A 21784-nucleotide genomic window follows, 5' to 3' on the forward strand; every position below is an offset into this window, starting at 1 on the left:
GCACCCAGTGTTCTCACTACAGGTCCCGTGACGCTCAGTCCCCTCCTCTGCCATCAGATCTGATCATCTGCCATACATCATGCACTTAATTTTTTTTTTTATAATACATTATTTATTTTTCTACTCTGTCTTTCCATTAATGGTGCTTTCTAGTTTCAAAAAATGCTTCTCTTATGTTTTTAAAACCAAACACAAATTGTGCTTTGTTCACTCACTGGGTCCAGTGTGGAGTCTTTGCCTTTGTTGCTGGTGTTTGTCTGCAGTGCTGACATCACGTCGGACACCTCTGCAGCCAACCAGTGAGCTCAACAGATCTGAGCAGCTTATGCCGTCCAGTCTGGCAGAGCCGCCAAGCTCACTGATTGGCTGCAGCGCTGTTGACATGACTTCAGTACCGCAGACAATAACAGACATTGAGAACAGCAGCAGAGACTCAGCACTGGACCTGGGGAGGGTGAGTAAAGGTCTTTTTTTTTTAAAATATTGATTAAACTCCATGTCACTTATAACCAGATATCTTTTCAGGTATTGGCTAATCACATGCGTATGATCAGGCGCCATTGTCAGAGAAGGAGGCTGAATGTCATGGGACCCATAGCCAATACAGCATGTGCATGAGGATAGGATTAATATGGCATATTACTAAAATATCTAACAGCCCTGATGAGTTGGCCTACTTTCTGTAGAGAGTGGAGTTTAGCTAAGAGATGGCGTCTGACTATTTTAATGATAAATTACAACAGTCTCTGGAGTACATCACTTGTGTTTGCACATGGAAGTTGAAGGTCGGGCCAAATTCATTAAGAAGTGCACAACAGTTTTGATGAATTGGAGCCAAATTATTAAAAAAAAACACTTGGGCCAGTCTCGAAGTGTGCACTGGAGTAAGTTGCCCCAAATTCAGTAAGAAGTTCCTCTTAATGGATTTGGCGTATTTTTCAGCTGACCTACACCACTGCAAGAGTTTCAAAAAGTTTGCAGAGCTGAGCCCAAACTCACGAGTCTCATCATTTTTGCACAACTACAGTTTTTTTTTCAATATTTCAAAGTGTTTTGCACCAGAATCATCAGATCTGATTGATTAAATCATCCCCAAAAGCTCTAAAACTGGAGCATTGTCTGTCGATCTAAAGGCACAGTTGTAATGATTAGCACCAAATTTACTAAACGGAGAATACATTTGGCACATTAGGAACAGTCAGATAATAAGTGCTACACCTGCTTTGGTGTAGAAGTGTTTTTTTTTTTTTTTTTTTTTAAAAACACCCTTGGAAAAAAAAAAAGCGAAAAATGCTAATAAAACCACAGAGGATCTAACAGGTTTTTGCCGTAGTTATAATTGGGTCACCATGTGATTGAGTGTAAAGGTATTTGCATTTACATTCCAAGTGCTGCAGATCATGGCAGCTGTAATGGCTACAGAGGCTGATCCTCTGTGCAGACCGCATGGTGCGTCGGATATGTTGGCGGCGCTGTATGAGGAATGTACGTCTGCCTTCTTCTGGCGTTACTGATCCTACCTGTACCATGTTGTGATAGGCAGAGAGGAGTGCCCCTTACCAGCCCTCGCTATAACTGCAGAGCATTCCTCCCTAATCTGCTGTTTGCACAGCTCTGGGGCTGTCTCTCCACTGACCTCTCATTGTTGTGTGTGGACTTTGTTGATCAGGTAGATGTCACAGTAGTACATTACTGGCCGACCTGATTTCTACCTTTACCTACAGTGATATTGTGCCAAGAAGGGAAATTGGACGCCAGTTTTTTTTTTTTTTTCCTGAAACTTTAAAAATTATTATTATTTTTTTTAATCGCTTTACATCCTATTATGTATTTCTGTAAAGTATAATTTAATCGTACTGTCACGGGTCACTGGCTCACAGTCCTCTCTTCTGGCAGCGCACCTGATCACGTTCCATAAATCATCTATATTCTTTTTCTCCCCTACGCATGCCTTCTTGTATTGTGCACATCATTATAAGGTCGCAGTCATGCGGCCATATAACAGACGACGATCACGTCACAATGCTTGGACTGGCCGGTGGCTCTCTTGACTCAAGCGCAACAGCTGCATAGAAATACATGTTGTCATGCTTGGGTCAGGAGAGCTGCCAGCCAGTCCGAGAATTGCCATACGATTGTCGTCTGTGTTATATGGCCCGTGTACGTGCGCCCTTAGTGACCGCACTCTTTTTTTTATTCCCACATTGCACCTTTTTATTAGTTCATTTGCTGTAAGGAACTGCACTTTAGTCTGTCCATATAAGGCCTAATTCAGACATTGTGCCTGTTCTGTTCACCAATTATAGTCTATGGGCTGTTCACATGTTTGTGTATCTTACAAGAGTGTCGTAAAGGGAATCTGTCAGCAGGTTTTCCCTGTGTAATCTGAGATCTGGAATGGTGTAGGTGCAGACAGCCTGGTTCTAGCGATGTGTCACTTACTGGGCTGCTTGCTGTAGATGTAGCTGTGCACAGAATGCTGAGCTCTATATAACCCCGCCCACACCCCTGATTGTCAGCTTCTTGTTTACACTGTGCATAGGCAGAAAACTGGTAATGGGTTTATTTCTACACTATTAGTGTGTGGTACATGGTGTCTAATACCATTGTGTTCTCCTTGCATCCTCTGTAACGACCCTCTCTGAACGTGTGGTGACGGCCGGCCCTGGTGTACTAGGGGGAAGACACTCTGCCTGTTGTGTCCTGGCTGCCTTTGTACATCACTCTTTGGTATTGTAGTAACTTGAGCAAACCTTTACTTACTCTGACAACGGGGTCCACCACTGATCAGACTCTGGGGTCCGCCACTGATCATCTCCCACTCCAGATCTGGGTTGAAATAACATTCAGTAAAGCATTGTAGCAAATAAACAAGATGTTGCCTTTTTTTCAGTTCTTGGAAATGTGTTACACAAAATAAATGAATGTTTAACCATTATTAGTAGAGAGTTCCCTGCCTGTGTATTAGAGGAAGTGTGGCATAGCTGAATAATTAAGTAACCAAGTACAGTTGCTGCAATTTGTAAGGCACCAGCAAACAAGGGACCTCTGGAGATGCCAGCCATCAGTGTAGTAACAAGGGCTCTGCTGCACCATATAGGGTTATTCCTCAGGAACTCTGTCTTTTAAAGGACAAGCTATATCTTTTAAAGCTACAGCTCCGATCCTGGCTCTGGCAGCAGCAGGCGTGTGCTCCATGTGCAGATGAACTTGCGGCCAGTGCTGCGTGTTGTCCTTTTGTTCTCCATGGGGATAGGTTGTCCACCAGAGATGACTGGCAGCAGCTTGCTTCCATACATGTGTAAGGGGTGGGGGTCAGGAGAAGGGGCTGATCAAGTGTTCCGCCAGCTGCTATCTCGTATAGTCTGCAATTTCCTCTCTGACCACTAGGTCTAATTTAAGACTCCTATTTCCTTTTTGGTACATGGACATTATCTGCAATATACTGACCCTGTCTTTTGTACAGAAGCCTTTTGAGCATGCTCCCACATAAGAGCATAGGTCACGGTGAAGAGAGGGGGAAGGTGAGCTGTGACATCACCTATAGTGAATGGTGGATGCTGTTTTATCTACTGCATATAGAGGTGTTACCCGTAAAGATCAGGAAGTGAGTCTCTAGATCTATAAGCCAGTGTTAATAACTGCAAGATTTCTACAAGGGCTAATTCATATATTAATTTGCCGTATATAATATATATTTTGGTGGTGATATATGAAAAAATCTCCTATCTATCGCTGTATGTGTGTATGTGTACATACATACATACATACATACATACATACATACATACATACATACATACATGGTTGTCCAAAAGTAGGTGGACAGAAAGTGTAATAAGGTTATGAAGGGGGAGATTTATCAAACATGGTGTAAAGTGAAACTGGCTCAGTTGCCCTTAGCAACCAATCAGATTCCACTTTTCATTCCTCACAGACTCTTTGGAAAGTGAAAGGTGGAATCTGATTGGTTGCTAAGGGCAACTGAGCCAGTTTCACAGATGTAGTTTTCACAGATAGATCTCCCCCAAATCTGTTTTCTTTTCAGATAATTCAGATAACACATAATGGCAAATAATTTAAATACAGATCAAAGAAAATGGATTTTAACAGAGTATTGGAAATCTCAAAATGCTGAAACCGTTAGAGCAAATTGGGTTGACACATTTGGTACTGAAGCCCCAAAGAGACAAACCATTTTCCGCATTCGTGACAAATTCAATGCCACTGGTTCAATCCTTAATGCTCCAAAAACTGGCCGACCCAAAACAGTCTGTACAGAAGATAATAAACAACTTGTTGCTGAAACATTTGTTCAGAGTCCAAAAAAGTCCACAGAAGAGCCTCTTTGGAATTGGGAATTTTACGAGCTTCTATCATGTGAATCCTGAAATCTATTGGGTGGAAAGCTTATCGTTCACGTCTAATTCATGGTTTATTGGAGGATGATCCAGACAGGCGGCTGCAATTTAGTGTTTGATAAATCTCCCCCTTCATAACCTTATTACACTTTCTGTCCACCTACTTTTGGACCGCCCTGTGTGTATATGTATATATATATATATATATATATATATATATATATATATATATATATATATATATATATATATATATATATATATATATATATATATATATATATATATATATATATATATATATATATATATATATATATATATATATATATATATAATATGTGTATGTGTGTCTATTTGTCCGTATACTTGCAATCGTTGTCTGAGGCCTCCTTTCTTCCAACCTTATCAGAACACTGGAATTGCTGGATACATTTTGGTGCAATGCACAAATGGTTATGACACTCTGAGAAGAGAATGATTGATTGTAAGCAGTGGGTCATGAGCCAGCAATGAGACCTATTAACATACCGCACATACATTTATTGGTCTATAAACCCATATGGATATTGCCCTTCCAGAAGTCTCATATGGAGTTGTTTAGTCAGCAAAAATATCTGGTGTGATCAGCTTACAACATCTCTTATTGCAGGGAAACACATTGTATGTATGTATGTATGTATGTGTATATAAAAATATATTGTGGTGGCCATGTATACTGCAGTCAGTAATTCAGCCTCTTGTGGTTGATTTTGATGCCGGTGATTTCTGTAGAATTCTTTAATCCCTGATGCCACATTATATAAACCCTAAATCCTGTCTATGCGGTATCTTCACATGTAGTTGTCTGGTGCTCCGACTATGATCATATGGAATCCATCGTACAGTGCAGCACACTGGGGGCTTTCAGAAAAAATGTTCATCAGTTGTATATAGCCATGTGCTCATCAGCTGTGTAATTATCTGCTGACTGCTCCATCTTGGTCCCGGCTGCTTCACTTCCAGTCCTGGACAACTTACTGTATGGAGTTCTATACATTGGAGAAAGGGGCTGGCTTGGCTACTGTTGGCCACATGGCCAGAACCTGAGCAACCGGGACCTATGATGGAGCTGCCGCTGAAGGATTGGGACACCTGGATTAGGTAAGCAGTAAGTTATATACCGTACTACTTGGACCTCGTTTATGAATATTTTTCTCCATGGGAAATCTTCTTCGCTATTGGTGGTGCTGATGATAGTCACTTTAAGAACTACCCACTTTTCTGGCTACATGTGTTTTTTGTTTTTTTTTATTAAGTTTAAAACTAAAATGACAATTATGCAGCATGTTTTCTTAGAACTCGGCATTGTCATTCCTCTATTCTTCCTGGAAATGTGTATGAATCGATTGACTGTCACCATTTCCGTTAACAATTTGGTGTTGCCCTAATCTGTGAAACTGACCAAGACCTACTATTTAGGAACGCACTGTATTTAATAGAGGGAATGGTAAACCAAAGTTGTCAGTCAATTTTATATTTTTCCATGAGGAATAACAGGAACGATGCAACGAAGTTCTAGGGAAAAGCATTAACATTATTATTAATTATTTTTAGAGCACCATTAATTCCATGGTACTGTACATATGAAGGGTTTACATACAAATATAGATATAAATTACAATGAACAAATGAACAGTGACAGACTGGTACAGAGGGGAGAGGGTCCTCACCTCACCAGCTTACAATCTATAGGGTAATGGGGATGGAGACAGTAGGTTGGGGGGGGGTTGCAGTAGCTCTGGTGGTGGTGAGGAGGCAGTGGGGTCATGGCAGGCTGTAAGCTTTCTTGAAGAGATGGGTTTTCAGGTTCCATCTGAAGGATCCGAGTGTGGCGGATAATCGGACGTTTTGGGCACAGAATTCCAGAAGATGGAAGATACTTGAGAGACGTCTTGGAGGCGATTGGGTGAGGAACGTATGAGAATGGAGGAGGGAAGGAGGTCTTGGGATGACTGAAGAGTACATGTGGGAAGATTTTGGGAGATTAGTTTGGAGATATATGGGGGAGACAGATTATGGCTTTGTAGGTCAATGTTAGTAGTTTGAACTGGATACTTGGGGGTCTTGGAAGCCAATGAAGGGATTTGCAGGGGGGAGAAGTGGAGGAGTAGTGAGGAGAGAGGTGGATTAGTCAGGCAGCAGAGTTGAGGACGGACTGGAGAGGTGCGAGAGTGTTTGCTGGAAGGCTACAGAGGCCAAAAGGTATAGATGAAGAGTAGGGGTCCCAAGACGCAGCATGAGGTACACCAACAGAGAGAGGGAGGTAGTATGGGAATGGAAGACGCTAAATGTGCGGTTAGAAAGGTATGAAGTGATCCAGGAGAGGGCATGGTCTTTGCCACCAAGGGAAGAGAGGATCTGTAGTAGGAGGGAGTGGTCGATTGGTCGACTGTCAAAGGCAGAGGACGGGTCAAGAAGTAGCAGTATAGAGAATTGTCTGTTAGCTTGGTCGGTAGTAATTTTTGGTTCTGTATTTTGGTATCAATAATACTTGAGTACAAGTAGCTACTAATAGGAGGTCATCCAGACTGATCCCAAATAATCTCTTATCGGTTTTGTTTGATGAAGGTGCAGGTACTCATGTAAAGCCCCCGTCTCACATAGCGATATCGCTAGCGAGATCGCTGCTGTGTCACGGTTTTGGTGACGCAACAGCGACCTCACCAGCGATGTCGCTATGTGTGACACTTTGCAACGATCAGGCCCCTGCTGTGAGGTCGCTGATCGCTGCAAAGTGTCCTGGACCATTTTTTGGTCGTTGGCCTCCCGCTGGCCAGCACACATCGCTGTGTGTGACCAGCGGGACCAACGATCAGGCTGGTAACCATGGTAAACATCGGGTTACTAGGGGCACACGCGCACTTAGTAACCCGCTGTTTACCATGGATACCACTCTGCTACGGTGCGCGGGAGGTTACCGTTCACCTTAGCAGAGTCGTATCCATGATAAACATCGGGTTACTAAGTGCGCGCGTGCCCCTAGTAACCCGATGTTTACCATAGTTACCAGCCTGCTCCTGGTTCAGCAGCAGGCTGGTAACCGGGAGCAAGACATCGTGGACGATATCGCTGCTCCCCTGATCGCTGGTGTGCCTGCCTGTTTGACAGCTCACCAGCGATGTATTAGCGATGCAGCAACGATCCCTGACAGGTCGTATCGTTGTCGGGATCGCTGCTGCATCGCTTAGTGTGACGGGGCCTTTAGTATTCACTGATTGTGTACAGCGCTGCAGAGTATGTTGGCCGTATTCAAGCAGCAGGAAGTAAGATTTCTTTTTGTATGGTCTTTCCTCAGTTATTGTTTTTTTTTTCTTGTAATTCTGTTTTTCCTTCTATTATTTCAGAGGTGTGTCGTTCTACGATTCCTGAAGTTCCTCCCAAACAGAAATCTGGTAAGACGATCATTCTGTCTTTGGTTTTACCAAACTTTATACAAATATACAGCATATTTAAAAATGATAAATGTATACAAACATTGCCACAAAAATGCTTCTTTACTTATAAGCTGCTTCTCCTCCTCACCCATGATCCTCTCTAAAAAGTTCTAAAAAAAAACGAAAAACAAAAAAAAAAATTGTTCAAGACAAGATGGACTGCCAACTCACTGAGAGATCAGATTACAGCTGAGATTATGGGCTGAGTCCCCAGGCTACAGATTCTAGTAACTGTTGTACCTCACCCTAGTGATAGGTTCACAGCTGCACTGCTCAGTTTTTCTGTGAAATGTTGTTCATCCTCCTGTTGCTGATGACCATGTGTTACAAAGAGACAAGAAAACAGACATTACCAATGTCCATGTGTATAGAAGACCCTATAGCAGCTAGTTTTCCATCCATTCGGTCAGGGGCTATGGGAAATTAGAAATAGAAACTGCAGATGGGAAAAGTGTTGAAAAAGGTTGAATAGAAGTTCTACAATGGCCAGAAAGTGTATTATAACTCATGTACATATGCAACTGCTTCATCTGAAATGACAGATATACATGACTCTTGGCGTGCAAAAAATCTCATTCCTTCCGGATTTCTCAGTGGAAGTCCAGCGCAAAAGGTCCATGTTCTTGGACATAAAAACAAGAAAGAGAGTGCTTGGGCTACAATACTCTGATTTATCCCACTAAATTGAGAGTGGTGGTTCTTGGCTCAACCACAATCTTTGAGTTTCCCAAGGATGCCCTTAGATGGTTGGGACACTCATGAGTGTCAGATTCGGTAGGATATGTGGGCCGGAAGGGCTTGAGCCAATCTGAGCTTTGGTAAAAAGAAATTAAAAGAATTCTGCCTCCTGGCTTAGTGCGTTATAAGATCTGGATCCCTGACTTCTTCAGGAGAATGGACATTCTTTTTTTAAACATATATACAGGTTCTTTCAGTAGTGGAGTGAACTCTTTTCTAGAGGTTTATGTATCAGGTTTTCTTGTGTTTTTTCTGTTCTTCAGTGTGGGAGCGTACTGAATGTTTTTTGAGCCCCATCCCTCATGTAAGGTAGGTTTGCATCACTTCGTGTAGGTGGGGTTCAGGGAAGAGCATTTCTTGGTGTGCAGATGTATTCGATAATTTTAAGGGCAATCATTTTGGCATAATCCGCATTTTCAATGATGCTTGCTGATATTTCTGGTTTTAAAATATGGATTTAACGGCCGTGTTCAACTCAAGAAATATTCGTGGCTTGAGAGATAGCTCTAAAAGACCCACAATTTTTGAGTATATTAGGAAAGCTAACCCGGCGGTTATAGGATTGCAGGAGACACATGATTCCATTACTGTGTTACATAGGTCCTGGATGGGGTATATTTTACATTCTGTGAATTGTAATTATTCAAGAGGAGTTGGCCTCTTTGTGCATTAGAGAATCCCCTTTAAATGCATAAACTTCTTTTAGAGATGATGAGGGCAGGTTTGTTGGTGTTCAATGTACAGTATCTCACTTCGAATGTGTTATTGGCGTGGTATATGTCCTCCATTCGTCTTCTCATCACCTGTCCTGGTATGCATGGTGGCGCCCCTCATCCCCCAGTCCTGGTATTCATGGTGGCGCCCCTCATCCCCCAGTCCTGGTATTCATGGTGGCGCCCCTCATCCCCCAGTCCTGGTATTCATGGTGGCGCCCCTCATCCCCCAGTCCTGATATGCATGGTGGCGCCCCTCATCCCCCAGTCCTGGTATTCATGGTGGCGCCCCTCATCCCCCAGTCCTGGTATTCATGGTGGCGCCCCTCATCCCCCAGTCCTGATATGCATGGTGGCGCCCCTCATCCCCCAGTCCTGGTATTCATGGTGGCGCCCCTCATCCCCCAGTCCTGGTATTCATGGTGGCGCCCCTCATCCCCCAGTCCTGGTATGCATGGTGGCGCCCCTCATCCCCCAGTCCTGGTATTCATGGTGGCGCCCCTCATCCCCCAGTCCTGATATGCATGGTGGCGCCCCTCATCCCCCAGTCCTGGTATGCATGGTGGCGCCCCTTATCCCCCAGTCCTGGTATGCATGGTGGTGCCCCTTATCCCCCAGTCCTGGTATGCATGGTGGTGCCCCTCATCCCCCAGTCCTGGTATTCATGGTGGCGCCCCTCATCCCCCAGTCCTGATATGCATGGTGGCGCCCCTCATCCCCCAGTCCTGGTATGCATGGTGGTGCCCCTCATCCCCCAGTCCTGGTATGCATGGTGGCGCCCCTCATCCCCCAGTCCTGGTATGCATGGTGGCGCCCCTCATCCCCCAGTCCTGGTATGCATGGTGGCGCCCCTCATCCACGAGTCCTGGTATGCATGGTGGCGCCCCTCATCCACGAGTCCTGGTATGCATGGTGGCGCCCCTCATCCACGAGTCCTGGTATGCATGGTGGCGCCCCTCATCCCCCAGTCCTGGTATGCATGGTGGCGCCCCTCATCCCCGAGTCCTGGTGTGTGTGGGCCCACATCACTGCACACATGAAAAAAATAAACACTTCTTCTCACCTTCCTTCCTCCCCTCTGCTCCAGCGCGTTGTCCTTTACTCAGCTGATCTCAGCCCTCAGACACCAACATGAGCTGCGGGGATATTCACTCCTCTCCACGCCAGGACTATGGGCGTGGAGAGGAGTGAATATTAATTTCTTTAATAGCGGGTGCACAGTGTCAGCAGCGCCGCAGCAACCTATATCCTCCGTGCCCGTTACTAAAGAGAATGAATATTCACTCTTCTCCACACCCACGGGCGTGGAGAAGAGTGAATATTCATTTTCCTTTAGCAGCGGGCTCACGTGGTAGCTGCAGCAGTGGCTACTGGATGTGCCCCGCTCCTCCGTCGCCGCAGCCCGCTCCTCCACCACCGAAATGTATATACTATATAAAGTATATACCAGAGTATAAGCCGAGGGGGCCTTTTTCAACCTAAAAAATGTGCTGAAAAAGTTGACTTATACTCGAGTATATACGGTACTTATGAGAACTCGTCCCCTTGAACATTGAGCCAAGGCAGTGTGTGCCCTTTATTACTACCTGCAGTTCTTGACTTGCTCAGTTAAGCCTGATTGTGGAACATCCCTTTTAATGCAAAAAAAAATAAATAAAAAAAACCAAACAGATAAAAAATGTACTAGGTCTGTGACTGTTCTCCTACTATAACTAATGTAAAATTGGAATCTTCACTTTGCGTGTCCAGGTATGTTCTTCCTCTTCTAGTTTACTTTGTGTGTAGATAGATGATAGAGTAGCTCTGGGCACAAACTGCTGCTCCAAGGCCACGTTCACACGTTCATTGTTTTGGTATCAGTATTTGTAAGCCAAAACCAGGAGTGGGTGATAAATACAGAAGTGGTGACGTGTTTCTATTATACTTTTCCTCTGATTGTTCCACTCCTGGTTTTGGCTTACAGATACTGAGGTAAAATACTGACCAAATACTGAACATGTGAACTTGGCCTAAGTTTTAGGATTTAGGTGGAGAGGTGCTTACAGTCCTGTTCATCGTTATTGGCACCCATGAAGTTTAAGTACATAATGTGGAATATCTCCTGAAAAAAAATGAATCAAGTGAAACCGTTTTTTTGTATAGATCACTCGTGTTAAATGCAAAAGAGCAAATGATAAACAATAATTTAAAACCAAAGACAATATGAGTGAAAAATAGAAAACCTAAAGCTTGTTGTGTCACTGGTATTAGCACCCTTTACATTAATTTAGCATGGAAATGCATTTTGCCTCGTCTTTGGTAAATCACAAAAGAGATTATGTTATGATTGTCAGTGCCCTTTTGACACGAGAATTGGCCAATGAATGATGACTTCAGTGTTTTAAAAAGCTACATAGTAGGCCCTGTTCCTTTGTCACAATGGTGAAGACAAAGGAGCTGTCTGAGGACACCAGAACTACTGCTATTAGCAAACAAAAGACATTAAAAGCGAATAAGGCCCTTTCCAAAGACCTTGGTATGCCAATTTCAATAGTGCGCAATGTTATTAATTAGTTTGCTAAGCATGGAACCGTCAAGAACCTCCCTGGATGTGAGGGAAAGAGGAAAATTGACAAGAGATGTCTTCGAAGGTTGGTGCAAATGGTGGAAAAAAGCACCACGTCAAACAACCAAAGACCTGAAGGCCAACCTGGAACAGTCTGGGGTCATGGTTTCAACAAGTACCATATGCCACACACTAAATCAAGCAGAGCTTTATGGGCGAAGGCCAAGGAAGAAACCATTGCTGAAGAAAAGACATAAAAAGGAATGACTGATCTTTGCCAAAGAGTACCTTGACAAACCATAATCCTTCTGGGAAAATGTTCTGTGCACAGATGAAACAAAAATAGAGCTTTTTGGCAATGCAAAGCAGCAGTTCGTTTTCAGACGGCGCAATAAAGCTTTTAAGGAAAAGAACACCTTAGCAACAGTTAAGCATGGAGAATGATCCATAATGCTGTGGGGTTGCTTTGCTGCGTCTGGTACTGGAGGCCTTGACCGTATCACAGGAATCATGAAATCAGAGAATTATCATGAGATTTTAGAGTGAAATGTCCTACCCAGTGTAAGAAAACTTGGTTTGAGTCGAAGATCATGGGTCCTCCAGCAAGACACTGATCCAAAGCGCACATCCAAAAGTACACAGGAATGGTTGAAAAAGAAAAAAATGGACTGTTTTTAAAATGTCCAGCAATGAGTCCTGACCTCAATCCCATTGGAAATCTTTGGGGTGAACTGAAATCTGCTATTGGGAAAAAGAACCCCGCAAACATTCAAGAGCTTGAACAAACTGCAAAGGAAGAGTGGGAGAAAAGTCCAGCCGAGAAGTACAAAAAGCTTATAGATGGCTACAAGAAACGTTTGGAGGCTGTTAGCAATGCCAAAGGGTGTGCAACCAAGTATTAATTAGGGGCCTTTATTGCTGCAAATGCTGTTTATTCTGTTTCTGTTTTGAAATTGCAATATGGAAGTTGAAAAACAATGTTTTATTGTTGTATTACTTTGGTCCACTAATTAAAAAAAATACTGGGGATATAACTTTAGTACATTTCCATTTATTTCTGAAGATATTGTACAGTCTATGAAAAAAATGAAGGGGTTCCAATAATGATGAGCAGCACTGTGTGTGGCTGAGCTGATTCTCGCATTGTTTGGTACCTTGTTATCCAATAATTACCATTGCATCACAGGTTATTATTACAATTAAAGCAATCCCTCATCTTATGAAATATTACATGATGCAAGCTTTTATATATGAACACAGCAAATGTGATTCACACACAAACCCTAATGACCTAACCTAATGATAGGAGAGCGACAAGCAAAGATTTGCTATAAAACAAGTATACAGGAGGCTTGGCTTCAGCGCCAGTCGCTTAGATTGTGGGTGCAGGACTTGTACAGGTAAAAACCAACATCTGTCTCCCATAGCAAAAAATGTAAGGTCACCGCTAGGGCCGGACTGGCAATTCTGGCAAATGCCAGAATGGCCTGTCTAGTTGTGGGCCACCTTGTCTGCTACATTGTTATCAGAATCTGTATCCTCAAGACACCCATACTGTTAAAAGTTGTGATGGAGAACAAAGTCACTGGCTCCATCACTTAACCCAGCAGGCTGTGGGCGTCCACTCTGTTTGCGACCTGCCGGAGGCCAGCACCAAGCAGGGGACATCGGTGGTGCAATGACGTCACTGCATCGCACCGCCAGCATCCACTGCGAGAATGGATAGAAGACAGACGCTGCAGAGGATGAGGTGTCTGGATTAGGTGAGTATAGGAATTTTTTATTTTTGGGGGACCATCACACTATATAGGGCACGGTGAGTTGGACCATCATAGTATTATTATTATTATTTATTATTATAGTGCCATTTATTCCATTGTGCTTTACATGTGAAAAGGGGTATACATCATAAAAAACAAGTGCAATAATCTGAAACAATACAAGTGTAAGTACCAGGAGACTAGGTCACACGTGTATGGAGGAGACAGGTTGTGGATGGCTTTGTATGCCATGGTTAGGGTTTTCAACTGGAGTCTCTGGGCTACGGGAAACCAGTGAAGGAATTGACAGAGAGGAGAGGCCGGGGAACAGCGGAGGGACAGGTGGATTAGTCAGACAGTAGAGTTGAGGATAGATTGGAGGGGTGCGAGAGTGGTAGAAGGGAGGCCACAGAGTAGTAGGTTGCAGTAGTCGAGGCGGGAGATGATCAGGGCATGCAGTAGTGTTTTTGCAGATTCTTGATTAAGGAATGTACGGATCCAGGAAATATTTTTAAGTTTGAGTCGGCAGGAAGTGGAAAGGGCTTGAATATGTGGTTTAAAGGGGAGATCAGAGTGAACGGTTACCCCGAGGCAGCGAGCTTGCTGGACTGAGGAGAGTGGGCAGCCATTGACTTTGATGGATAGGTTTGTTGAGGTTGAGAGAGATGGGGGAAAGATGATGAATTTTGTTTTATCCATGTTAAGTTTTAGAAATTGAGCAGAGAAAAAAGATGAAATAGCGGACAGACATTGTGGGATTCTGGTTAGTAAGGAGGTGATATCAGGTCCAGAGAAGTAGATCTGTGCGTCATAAGCACAGAGGAGATACTGAGAACCATGGCACTCTGAGCTGTCCCAGGCCAATGATGGTACCCCCAACAGCCCCCCATATAGTATGATGTTTCACCTCTTAGCCCCCTATATAGTATGATGGTAGCATAGTATATAAGGGGCTGTGGGATGGACCACCATACTATATAGTGTACTGTTGGGGGGTCCATCATACTGCATAGGGGGCTCTTGGGAGAACTATCATAATATATGAGGGACTGTGATGTGGACCGTCATAAAATATAGGGGGCTATGAGGTGACCCATCATACTATATGGGGGAGCTGTTTGGGGTACCATCATACTACATAGGGGGCTGTGAGGTGTTCCATCATAATATATAAGGATCTGTGAGGTGTACCAGCATACTATATGGGGAGGGGGTTGAGGGGACCATCATACTATATGAGGGGCTGTGATATGGCCCATCATACCATATAGGGGGCTATGAGGTGAAACATCATACTATATGGGTGTTGTTGGGGGTGCCATCATACCATATAGAGGCTGTGAGGTGTACCATCATATTATATGGGGTGGGGAGTTAGAGGTGAATATCATACTATATAGGGCGCTGTTTGAGGGGCCATCATACTATAAAGGGGACCATGGGGGGACCGTCATGCAGTATTGGGGCTATGGGGGATCTTCATAGTGTATGGGGGATATATCATACTGTGTGGGGTGGCTGTGGGGTGACCATCTTACTGTGTAGTGTGATTGTGGTGGACATTATACTGTGTGGTGTGACTGGTGGACAATATACTGTGTGGGGGTCTATGGGGAACATTGTACTATGTTGTGTGCTGTGGTGACCATCATACTTTATGGGATGGTTATGGGGGACATAATACTGTATGGGGGTTGTAGGGTCCTCATACTGTACAGGGGCTCTGGTGGACATCACACTTTATATAGGGGCCTTTGGTGGACATCATACTGTGTGGGGGGGGTCTGTGGTGCCTCTCATACTATATACTAGGAGCTGTGGTGGATACCATACTGTATGGGAGGTTATAGTGACAATCTTACTGTGTGGGGTGCTGTGGGGCATCCTACTCTCTGTAAGGTTTGTAGGGCAATCATACTTTGTGAGGGCATAATACTCCACGGGGGTCATGAAAGGGTTATCATAGTGAGTGAGACTACTTAGGGGCTCCAGTAGGGGCAAAAATAACGGTCTTAAGTGCTGCAATACATTTCCTTCTCCGTTTCTTAAAATGTTGCTCTTCTTTGACTGTGCTATGATAGGACTTTTTCTATGGGGCACCTGTTAATTCTATATATGCCCCTGCTCAGGAGCATTATTACAATGAAGGGGCACTGAGGGTCATTATTATAGGGAGGCACAAATGGGGGATTATCATAATTTTAGGGGAAGCAAGGAGTCATTATTATTAATATAAGAAAGCACAGGGGATATTTTTATTATTATAAGAGGTCAAGGGGGAGCATTATTAAAGGAGGCACAGGTGAATTATAAGGTATCACAAGTTGTGGTTTGTGTAGAGGTGGAAGAACGTGAGGAGGATCCTGGAAAATCAGTAAAGTGAAGATGTCTGTATGTTACATTTTGCAGGGACGAGTTATGGATGGATGAAGAGGTCACGGTGGTCTGGACCGAATGCAAAGGAAAAGGGAAAATGACAACAATCAGCGAGAACATCACTGATGAGAACCTGCACAATATACACATATATGTTCTGCAGAGCACTGGTGTAAAACTGATGTCACTATTATATGGTCACTGTATGGTGGTAATATCAGTCTTAGGACAGTATTTTTGGTTAAAGTCGTTGTCCAAGCTTGAAGTTAGTCTACAATGACTCTCTTTGTTCGTGCCTGTGAGGATTCTCCGGTGCTGGCACTGGGAGTTGGTGATCATGTGCAGTGGCGTAACATGAACAGCATGGGGCCTAATGCAAAAGCTCTAATGGGGCCACCAATCATGGCAGGTCTTTAATAGCATTGGTCTTTTCACATAAGCCAAAGGGACTTTTGGGGCTCCCTAGGCTCCAGGGCCCGGGTGCGATTGCAACCCTTGCATCTACTGGAGTTACGTCCCTGATCATGTGACTGCAAGTATACTTCCATTTTCGCATACTTGCAGTCACATGATGGCCACTCCCTGCCGGCACCAGAGAATCCTCAGTGTGCGCTAGGAGGATTCAGAAGTCTGAGAGTACATAGACTTTCACCTCAACCCCTTTAACGATCAGTATGGTGGTATTATCAATATCTTATATGCTGGTAATATTTGGTTATAGTTTGTTGGTATTTGCCTGTAATATTGCAATATTATTATTTTGATATTATAATTATTTAAAGAGAATTTGTCACCACTTTGGAGTCATCAGACGTCTACTATGGCCATACAGGGTGTAGAAAAGTAAATCTATACTTGCCTGTATGGCCATAGTAGATGTTAGATTGCAGAGAAAAGCGCTTTAATCAATTCTATTTTGTACAGGCTTGGCGTTCGGGGGACGCCAAGCAATCCCTGCCTATGTGCTTATTATTCCCCCAAATCCCCACCTATATGCTTAATTATAATATTGCCCCCGACCCCTGCACGTCACAGGGCCCTGTGATGTGCACTGCGCCCCCTGACTTCCCGGGCATGCGCAAAGTAAGTATAGATTTACTTTTCTATACCCTGCATGGCCATAGTAGAGGTCTGATAACTCCAGTGTGGTGACAGATTCCATTTAATCTTATATAGCAATATTATTGGTATTATTAGAAATATTGTTTTTGCAGTAAATCTTGATTTCCTCCAGGCAGGATAATATTAGTAATATATCCCCATCTGGTGCTCAGGGGCGGGAACAGCATGGGCCTGTGTGAGTTCAAATGCCAGGGCTGAATCTCAGTCCCAGTCCTGCCCTGGCAAGACATGTGTGACTGTACTTTCCAGCTAGTCATACACATCACAAAGGGCTCATAGTGCTTTAGTGAAGAAAGATGGCTATTTACCTGTATATGTCGTCCCAACAGCAATACACCTGCCCGTCCATGCCACTATTTTGTAAGTCAGATCGCCTTCAGCTCACACTGCATTTGCAATGTCTGTCCACATAAAGTGGCAGCTGTTGCCTATAGGTTCCCATGTGTTATATAATGGACATACCAAATATTGTTACAGCAGCCATGATAATGAAGGAATGAGTGAGACGCCTGACTTCCCACGTGTCAGGCAGTTGTAGTATCGACAATGACTAACTGGTGCATTTTTCACATGATTGTTGTTTTTTAGACTATGACAGTGTTTGCTGTTCTCTGGAGTCAGGTCCACAGGTGGTGGAGGAAGCCGGGCCTCTATTTGCATTAAGCAAGCCCAGTAACGATTGCTTCCTCTCTACTTGTGCAAGAATCAACTGCATTTGCCAAACAACCTGTAGAGAATAGGTGACTGAGGCTTGGAGTCCTGGAATGTCATAGGGTTAAGGTACTGGCCATGATATACCAGTATAGCACATTCATACATTTCTATAGCCTGAGCAATTTTTTTTCATGATCTTCTTCTTTGTTCACACGTCTTTCTATTGCACAACATTCACAAACAAGACGTGTAGAACAGGCTAGTAGATATTTTCCAGTGACCTCTATTTCTAAAAAAAAAAAAAAAAAAAAATGTTTTTAAACAGCAGTCTAGTGTCTACATCGAGATGAGTGGTGCTACATAATGCTGCTTATCTCTTCCGGCGGCGACAGCCTGTTTTCTGTTGGAAAACCCCATCTGTACTGACTACTGATTGATTGACATGTACTACTCGCTTTTTCCCCTCCCTCCTTTTTTTTAAAAGGACATTAAATGTAAAAAGTTCATAATATACAAAAATATCCTGTCTCTTCTTCCTTTCTCCTTTTTGTTTTTTACTTTTTTTTTTTCTCTCATACTACAATTAACATCTAATCCACACATCTATGAAACGCGGACCATGCTCTGATCATAACTGGCCCAACCGGTGGACCTTTTTACACAGTGGATATAAAAAGTCTACATACCTCTGTTAAAATGCCAGGTTGTCGTTGTGTGTGTATATGTATAATATATATATGTATGTATATATATATATATATATATATATATATATATATATATATATATATATATATATATATATATATATATATATATATATATACACACATACATACATACATACATACATACATACATACATACATACATACATACATACAGTGCCTACAAGTAGTATTCAACCCCCTGCAGATTTAGCTGGTTTGATAAGATGCAAATAAGTTAGAGCCTTCAAACTGCAAACGAGAGTAGGTTTTATGAACAGAAGCATAAATCTTACAAACCAAAAAGTTATGTTGTTCAGTTGAATTTTATTAAATTTTAAACCTAAAAGTGTGGGTCAATTATTATTCAACCCCTATGTTTAATATTTTGTGGAATAACCCTTGTTTGCAATTACAGCTAATAATCGTCTTTTATAAGACCTGACCAGGCCGGCACAGGTCTGTGGAGTTATCTTGGCCCACTCCTCCATGCAGATCTTCTCCAAGTTATCTAGGTTCTTTGGGTGTCTCATGTGGACTTTATTCTTGAGCTCCTTCCACAAGTTTTCAATTGGGTTAAGGTCAGGAGACTGACTAGGCCACTCCAACACCTTGACTTTTTCCCTCTTGAACCAGGCCTTGGTTTTCTTGGCTGTGTGCTTTGGGTCGTTGTCTTGTTGGAAGATGAAATTACGACCCATCTTAAGATCCTTGATGGAGGAGCGGAGGTTCTTGGCCAAAATCTCCAGGTAGGCCGTGCTATCCATCTTCCCATGGATGCGGACCAGATGGCCAGGCCCCTTGGCAGAGAAACAGCCCCACAGCATGATGCTGCCACCACCATGCTTGACTGTAGGGATGGTATTCTTGGGGTCGTATGCAGTTCCATCCAGTCTCCAAACGTCACGTGTGTGGTTGGCACCAAAGATCTCGATCTTGGTCTCATCAGACCATAGAACCTTGAACCAGTCTGTCTCAGAGTCCTCCAAGTGATCATGAGCAAACTGTAGACGAGCCTTGACATGACGCTTTGAAAGTAAAGGTACCTTATGGGCTCGTCTGGAACGGAGACCATTGCGGTGGAGTATGTTACTTATGGTATTGACTGAAACCAATGTCCCCACTGCCATGAGATCTTCCCGGAGCTCCTTCCTTGTTGTCCTTGGGTTAGCCTCGACTCTTCGGACAAGCCTGGCCTCGGCACGGGAGGACACTTTCAAAGGCTGTCCTGGCCGTGGAAGGCTAACAGTAGTTCCATAAGCCTTCCACTTACGGATGATGCTCTCAACAGTGGAGACAGGTAGGCCCAACTCCTTGGAAAGGGTTTTGTACCCCTTGCCAGCCTTGTGACCCTCCACGATCTTGTCTCTGATGGCCTTGGAATGCTCCTTTGTCTTTCCCATGTTGACCATGTCTGAGTGCTGTTCACAAGTTTGGGGAGGGTCTTAAATAGTCAGAAAAGGCTGGCAAAAGAGATCTTTAATCCACACATGTGAAGCTCATTATTCTTGGTGCCTGAACTACTTCTTAATACTTTAGGGGGACCAAACAGAATTCTTGTGGTTTGAGGGGTTGAATAATAAATGACACTCTGAATTAACTTTTAACGTATAAAAAAAAAAAAAGCTGATTACGGAGCATGGCATTTTGCTGGAAATGTAACTAAGAAAACGTCAGGAAAATCCTACTAGAACAGTGAAACTTTATATGGAGTCAATAAGAATCACTGTAAATGGTGGCAGTGGTGTTCTGACTATGTCAGTTACATTATTTTAGTTTTGCTATTTTTATTTCCCCCTCAAGATGATTTCACTTTGTTTTTTTTTCAATGGATTTGCACATATTATGGGTGACATTAAAGGTGGAAAAAAATCTGAAATTATTCTTCTTGGTATGATTTTTTTTTTACATGACAAAAACCTGGCATTTTAACAGAGCATGTAGATTTTTTTTGTTTTATATTCAGTGTGTGTGTGTGTGTGTGTGTGTATACAGTACAGACCAAAAGTTTGGACACACCTTCTCATTTAAAGATTTTTCTGTATTTTCATGACTGAAAATTGTACATTCACACTGAAGGCATCAAAACTATGAATTAACACATGTGGAATTATATACTTAACAAAAAGTGTGAAACAACTGAAAATATGTCTTATATTCTAGGTTCTTCAAAGTAGCCACCTTTTGCTTTGATGACTGCTTTGCACACTCTCTGCATTCTCTTCATGAGCTTCAAGAGGTAGTCACCGGAAATGGTTTTCACTTCACAGGTGTGCCCTGCCAGGTTTAATAAGTGGAATTTCTTGCCTTATAAATGGGGTTGGGACCATCAGTTGTGTTGTGCAGAAGTCTGATGGATACACAGCTGATAGTCCTACTGAATAGACTGTTAGAATTTGTATTATGGCAAGAAAAAAGCAGCTAAGTAAAGAAAAACGAGTGGCCATCATTGCTTTAAAAAATGAAGGTCAGTCAGTCCGAAAAATTGGGCAAACTTTGAAAGTGTCCCAAGTGCAGTTGCAAAAACCATCAAGCGCTACAAAGAAACTGGCTCACATGAGGACCGCCCCAGGAAAGGAAGACCAAGAGTCACCTCTGCTTCTGAGGATGAGTTTATCCGACTCACCAGCCTCAGAAATCGCAGGTTAACAGCAGCTCAGATTAGAGACCAGGTCAATGCCACACAGAGGTCTAGCAGCAGACGCATCTCTTCAACAACTGTTAAGAGGAGACTTTGTGCAGCAGGCCTTCATGGTAAAATAGCTTCTAGGAAACCACTGCTAAGGACAGGCAACAAGCAGAAGAGACTTGTTTGGGCTAAAGAACACAAGGAATGGACATTAGACCAGTGGAAATCTGTGCTTTGGTCTGATGAGTCCAAATTTGAGATCTTTGGTTCCAACCACTGTGTCTTTGTGCGACGCAGAAAAAGTGAACGGATGGACTCTACATGCCTGGTTCCCACCGTGAAGCATGGAGGAGGAGGTGTGATGGTGTGGGGGTGCTTTGCTGGTGACACTGTTGAGGATTTATTCAAAATTGAAGGCATACTGAACCAGAATGGCTACCACAGCATCTTGCAGCGGCATGCTATTCCATCCTGTTTGCATTTAGTTGGACCATCATTTATTTTTCAACAGGACAATGACCCCAAACACACCTCCAGGCTGTGTAAGGGCTATTTGACCAAGAAGGAAAGTGATGGGGTGCTACGCCAGATGACCTGGCCTCCACAGTCACCAGACCTGAACCCAATCGAGATGGTTTGGTTGAGCTGGACCGCAGAGTGAAGGCAAAAGGGCCAACAAGTGCTAAGCATCTCTGGGAACTCC

The 21784-nt window shown here is 43.3% G+C and overlaps 1 protein-coding gene across 2 annotated transcripts in view; it reads left to right on the forward strand.

Moving 5' to 3' along the window:
* The window catches only part of IPPK (inositol-pentakisphosphate 2-kinase), a 105837-nt gene that overhangs the window by 24237 nt on the left and 59816 nt on the right, over positions 1-21784 (forward strand). The window contains exons 2-3 of one of the 2 annotated variants that reach the window (XM_073644327.1): positions 7748-7795; positions 16003-16177. In XM_073644327.1, the coding sequence (XP_073500428.1) occupies positions 16016-16177 (162 nt within the window). In that variant the 5' untranslated portion in view covers positions 7748-7795; positions 16003-16015. The remainder of the gene's footprint in view (positions 1-7747; positions 7796-16002; positions 16178-21784) is intronic. The other variant, XM_073644328.1, reaches the window with a different exon arrangement.

This window comes from Phyllobates terribilis, unplaced genomic scaffold (genome assembly GCF_046119375.1).
Source record: "Phyllobates terribilis strain yellow unplaced genomic scaffold, ASM4611937v1 Scaffold_8__6_contigs__length_399053987, whole genome shotgun sequence".
Taxonomy (NCBI): domain Eukaryota; kingdom Metazoa; phylum Chordata; class Amphibia; order Anura; family Dendrobatidae; genus Phyllobates; species Phyllobates terribilis.